General features: G+C 44.4%; 1 protein-coding gene across 2 annotated transcripts in view; it reads left to right on the top strand.

Annotated features, from left to right (window-relative positions):
- The first annotated feature begins 1,031 nt into the window (after positions 1-1,031).
- The window catches only part of ARID5B (AT-rich interaction domain 5B), a 184,850-nt gene continuing 179,881 nt past the window's right edge, over positions 1,032-6,000 (top strand). The window contains exons 1-2 of one of the 2 annotated variants that reach the window (XM_024765210.1): positions 1,032-1,060; positions 1,488-1,742. In XM_024765210.1, coding sequence (XP_024620978.1) covers positions 1,040-1,060; positions 1,488-1,742 — 276 coding nt within the window. In that variant the 5' untranslated portion in view covers positions 1,032-1,039. Of the gene's footprint in view, positions 1,061-1,487; positions 1,743-2,855; positions 2,956-6,000 lie in introns of those variants that run through there. The other variant, XM_024765211.1, reaches the window with a different exon arrangement.

The following is a 6,000-nucleotide window of genomic DNA, read 5'->3' as shown; positions in this document are numbered from 1 at the left end:
GTAGCCGGTATATTATTCCTGTAGCGCTGGGTTATATAAACACATTATCATTTGAGAGCGCCCTTGGCGTCCATCAGCATTGTAAACACGTACTAGTGTATATACTTCAAAATTAAAGAATGCACACGCAGAACCGGGAGCCTGAATTCATATTCCGAGCAGACTCTCTGCTCGCATTTATTGATTTATCATGCATCGTTTATTGTTCCAGTCCCTAAATGCAGTCGCTGTCCGTTCAATATTGTTTGCAAAATCTTGAGATGTGTGTGCGCTGCTCACTTGTCTTTCTGGTTTTTTTTTTTTTCCTGAGTATTTTTTTTGCGAAGCGAACAAATGCATTAATATTTATATGTTTATATAATCGATAACCCACTTTTCCCTTCGATGTAAATAGGCATCAAAAGATAATTTAACAGATTAGTTCTCGAAAACATGGCAGTGAGGAAGCGTAATTTAACTATCAAACAAATCTACATGTCTAATAACAGCAAATCTGCTAAGGAGCATTAGAAAGAGGAGCAGCGCCCCGGAATCTCTGCAGGAAATGTTCTTTATATTAGACATATACAAGCAGGTCCTGTCAGATGCACAGCGGAGCTCGCCAGCTCTCGTCTCCTCCAAAAATCTCATCAAATGAAACCGCTAGACAAGGGAGATTGGGAAGAGGTAGATCTCATCTTCACACACTTTAAGGGCAGATTTTATTTTTACAGACCTTCCTATATATTTTTTGCCTTGATCCATCCTCTTCCCGCCGAGATCGGACGGAGCCTTTCTGCCGATTATGAATTTGATCAACCCACGGTTGGAAGGAAACATACACATTTTTGACAGGAGCTGAAAATTGAGTCGTCAGAGAAATATTAGGACACATTTTCAATCATTTTGGTGCCGAAGGGGAGGCGAGAGCTTAGTTTTATATTGAGAGATTACGCCGGCTGAAGGCAGAGAATGTTTTTCCCTGCCAGGACCTGATGCAATCCATTCAAGCCAACAAGTTTGGAGAGAATGTTGAGTTCAATCAATTCAGAACGTCGAGATGGAGCCCAACTCACTCCAGGTATTTCGCTCTCCTCCGCTCCTCCGATCCCGGCACCCCCCGGCACCCCCCAGCCCCCCGGCTCACCCACACCTCTGCACCCACCCACACCCCCTACAAACTTTTCACCAAACTTTTACCCTCTGCATCCCCCCAAATCATTTTTATTGTTTAAAAAAATCCCTGCAGTGATCATACATACATAATGTAATTCTACCGCCTCAGATGGAGAGGTAGGGAGAGGTGGGGGGCCCGGAGTCTTTTTTTTTTTTTTTTTTTTAAGGGAGGCAGAAAATTTGTGTGGGCTCTATTATTTTTTCCACCCAGCTTTATATCTGTTGGCTCTTCTGTATTAAGAGTGTGGATGTCTGTGTGTAAATGTGTCTGGGAATAGACGTTTGTGCTCTGATGGCTACATTATTTATTTGGTGCTTTTTTTCCCCTGCAGTGGGTCGGCTCACCGTGTGGCTTGCACGGACCTTACATTTTCTACAAGGCTTTTCAATTCCACCTTGAAGGCAAACCAAGAATTTTGTCCCTTGGCGACTTTTTCTTTGTAAGATGTACGCCAAAGGATCCGATTTGCATAGCGGAGCTCCAGCTGTTGTGGGAAGAGAGGACCAGCCGGCAACTTTTATCCAGCTCTAAACTTTATTTCCTCCCAGAAGACACTCCCCAGGGCAGAAATAGCGACCATGGCGAGGTGGTAAACTTATATCTCCCTCTCTTCTTTCTTTATTATTTTTTCCCGTAGTAATGCTTATTACAGGGCAAGCTTGAAAATACTGTATTCACTTCTGCAGGCGAACAGGATCGACTTCTTTTTTAAAGGGGTAGCGCCACTAGCTGGGGCTCGAGTATTTTGCCATTGTCAGAGTTTGGCTGTCAGCTTTACAAAGAAGATCCAACTGCTGATTTTAGTCAAGATCAAATAACTTGTTCGAGAAGGGTTTTGTTCAAGGATGTGTGTGTGTGTGTGTGTGTGTGTGTGTGTGTGAGTGATCCTGCTATTGCCGCTTGAACATCACATGCTTTTTATATTTTTTGCCTTTTGAAAATTTACCTTCGCGTCTGGCTCGGTAGGGGATGGGTGGATTTCTTTCGGTGGGTTTCGATATTGTTCCCGTTTTTCTTTTCTTTTTTTTTTTTAAGTATTTGATATGTTTAAGAGGGCGGAAATTACGAAATGGAGGCAGAGTGAGATCAAAAGCTATTGAGTTGGCAAAGACGTGTTGAATAAAGTGATAAATGACAGGTACTGGAATAATACATTCAAATAACTTGCAGATCTGCCCGGGCGGATTTCAAAGCGGTCGTGTAACCGGCACAAACACGTTAAGCATTAACAACTATCTCTCGTCCCCACCCCCTCCCCCCGGACAAGCCATTTGATGTTCTAGTTTTCAATTACTCCACGCAAAGTGGACGCCTTCCAGCGCGATCTTTGGGGATGTGTGGGACGCGGACGGGGGAGGGAAGGGCAGAGGGGTGTGTGCTCACCCCCTGGCCCTGCGGGTCCGGAGTCCTCCGTGCCCAGACGGCGCTCCTGGGGAGGGTGGAGAGGGACAGAGCCTCCCCGGCACGTTTCTGGGCGGCCGCGGGGGCGCTCGCCGGCGCTCCCGGCAGGACGCCCGAGGTGAGCCCGCTGTCACCGGTCGCCGGGGCGGCCGCCCCTATTCGGCTCTGTCATTTCATGTGTGACCGCATTTCTGCGGGCTCCCCTCGTCAGCTGACCGACCTCAGCACCCTGGTACCTACCGGGGGAACTGTTTTGGGAAGGCTGTGCCTGCGGCGCGGCGGGGCGGGAGGGCGCGCGGCCGCCTGTCAAGGCTTTGTGTTGCCCAAGCGGGAGCAGGGCAATCAAACTCAGACTTCTGAGGGCAGCTAGCTCTGTGCCAGGCTTTCGAGTTGTCGAGGTAGGTGTAAGGACCTTTTTGTTAAGTGAATGGTTCCCCGTTTAACTCATCCCGGAGCTCGAAGCTGCCTGCCAGTCCTTCCAGAATTCCTTGGTCTGGTGGAGTTGATTGTACTTTTGGCACCTCCCGTTCACTCCTTCTGGCCGAGATCGAGTTACCCGTCAGTGGTCTATGCCGGTTAATTACCGGAGTTCGTCAAAACGTTCGCCCTCGTTTCAGCCTCTTCGGAAATAAGCCCCTCCCCCCTCCCCGAACACCTCTCCCAACCCACACGCCCTCCCCTCCGCCCTCCCCGCCAGCTATGGGTTTTAAATGTTCACCTTTCCCGACGTCTGCCGGCAATTTTACAAAGGTGTTGTTTGGAAATGCTGTGAAAAATCCTGCAGCCTACCAACAGGTTGAGCTCTTTGCACCGCCCAAGGTTTGGCGCGGCCCCCTCCCCCGACCCAACTTTCCTGCGCAGCTGTCTGCCTTCCCCTCCCCCTCCTGATTTCTTATTATTTGCTTTTCAAATTTATTACTTCAACATGGCCTGTGATCTGGAAAAGGGAAGGATTAAATATCCAGAAAAGAGCTGGTGCCTAATAGACTTCTGACTGAACCCAGAAGGAAATTATTCAGTGTTTTATGGGATATTTTGTGGCCACGCTCTTTTTTTTTTTTTTTCAATTGAAAGCGGAATATTTTTTAAAGACCCCGAATTGACCCCACTTGGTCCAGTTTTAATTTCTGTTGTGTAATTATATAGTAAATTCTGATTTAAGAATAAAAGAAATATTAGCTGAAGGTTGCATCTGGTAGAACTAATGATAGTGAATAGATATATTTTTAAATACACGATTTTTTAAAAGACATTAGTCATTATGGGGAAATGTAAGCGAACCATTTTAATGATCTTTGCGTTTCGTCGCTGCTATATGAGCCATACCTGAGAAAATTAATCTTGCCATTTAAAAGTAAACTCTAGGGGGTTTGGAGAGGGACGTGGCTCTATTTATATTCCTCAGCTGCATATACATCGTCTAATATTATGCATGATTTGTTTTTTAATGCTAACACGGCTGGTAATTAGCTGTATGATTATAGTTGTATATTTCATTAGGACTTTGGATGATGTCCTTGTGAATTATTCAGCCATATTAAAACAATTTTCAATTGAGATAATGACACGCCTCAAAATTATGCAAATACAGGCTACATTGTGCAAAATAATTACGACAAATGTAAAGCAGGTAGAAAGTTTCCCAGTGCAGATCGGTTTTCCACCCTGGTGATGTCATTTCCCCCCTGGCCTAAGATAGTCAGTCATTCATGAGCAGAATAGCAGCAGCAGTCTCCTCTGGAGGAGAGCCTGCAGAAACCAGCATTTACTGCTGGCACCTAGAGGGGGCAACAGGGCCCTCTCATTAAGACATTTGCTTTGTTTTCTCTTACTCTGTTAACTTGTTTATGTACAGCGAAATGATTTTGTTATTGATTTTAAATAGTTTTGAATGATGCATTTGCCATTTGCAATGCATAACTGAAAGAGAAAGGTTTCCTGGTGACGTGCACTGTGCCTTGGAGAACATGTTCAGCACATTTAAATCAGCCAGTACAGTTTATTTAAAGTAACCAAATGGAGGTTAATAATTTCTTGATTGAGCTGACATCAGCATCCATTTCAAAAGGACAGCCAGGACTCCGTATGCTTTCTTGGCTTAAGAGCATCATTCTGTCTTTTTATGATTTCTTGAAATATAAAGACATCGGTTCTAAAAACAGGGAAATTATCATTGTGCGAGATTAGAAATAGCATCCCTGTGTGGTTTGCTATGATCTGCAGAGGACTTTTTTTTTTTTTTTTTTTTGGTGGGGGAGGGAAATTTTCTTATTGATCTTTGCGTTAATTGTATCAGGCTAGATAAGGCAGGGATTTGTATGCCCATTTTATAGATGGAGACAGAGGCTTGAAGAGTTTATGTGACTTGTCAAAGGTCGCCGGCTAGAACCTAGGCCTTCTTAAGCTTTAGGGTTGCTTTATTTTCCCACTGAAACCTACCCTTGAAACTAGAGCTTGAATACATCATATTATATTCCAGAAGTGTGTACTAAATGTGGGCAGTTCCTTGTACATTTTTGAACTATGACTAGTCAGCTTTGCTAAAGGTCACCAGATATTTAGGTAGCAGAATCATTCTTATTCTATAAAGTTCAGTTAATCCTAGCCAGTGTCATAGGACAATAACAGTTACATTTTAATACCATTATTAATAATCATTAACAATTTATTACTAGTTTAAGTAATTAGGATAATGTCTGGCCTGCTTATATCACTGCTGCCTACGCATACTTAACAGTGCTGGCAGCTGGTGTGGAGGAAAAGCATTCCAGAGACTCACATCTTGATTCTACAGCTTACTATTTGTTTGCCCTTGGATAACTGTAAACACTCTGAACCTCAGTTTCTTCATCTGCAAAATGGGAACAATAGTAAAGCTGACTGGGGATTGTTATAAATATCAAGAGACATTATTATGGGCAAAATTACTTTATAACTGTAAATTAAATAAATAGAAAAGAGGGCTTCCCTGGTGGAGCAGTGGTTGAGAGTCCGCCTGCCAACGCAGGGGACACGGGGTCGTGCCCCGGTCTGGGAAGATCCCACATGCCGCCGAGCGGCTGGGCCCGTGAGCCAAGGACGCTGAGCCTGTGCATCTGGAGCTTGTGCTCCGCAACGGGAAAAGCCACAACAGTGAGAGGCCCGTGTACCACAAAAAAAAAAAAAAAAAAAAAAAATAGGTGGATGTACAAGGTTGGATTTCAGCCTGACGGATCATAGGCTGGATTCTACAAGAAAGCTTGCTGGTCCCCTGCAACAGCGAGTGTGGATGAGTAAGTCAGTGATGTCAGGGAGTCAATATCAAGCATATCTGGGCACTACAGATTTTAGTATGCAGCCAGGGTATCTAACAGTGGTTTGACTATCACCAGCCTCACTATCCAGTCAAAAATTGTTAAAAATCCATATTCACAAGCCCCTACTGGAATTAATTTATTTAGAAT

The sequence above is a fragment of the Neophocaena asiaeorientalis genome, unplaced genomic scaffold (assembly GCF_003031525.2).
Source record: "Neophocaena asiaeorientalis asiaeorientalis breed wild unplaced genomic scaffold, Neophocaena_asiaeorientalis_V1.1 scaffold183, whole genome shotgun sequence".
Lineage (NCBI taxonomy): Eukaryota > Metazoa > Chordata > Mammalia > Artiodactyla > Phocoenidae > Neophocaena > Neophocaena asiaeorientalis.
The sequence above is the reverse complement of the archived record's forward strand: the minus strand, read 5'-3'. Positions and strand labels throughout refer to the sequence as shown.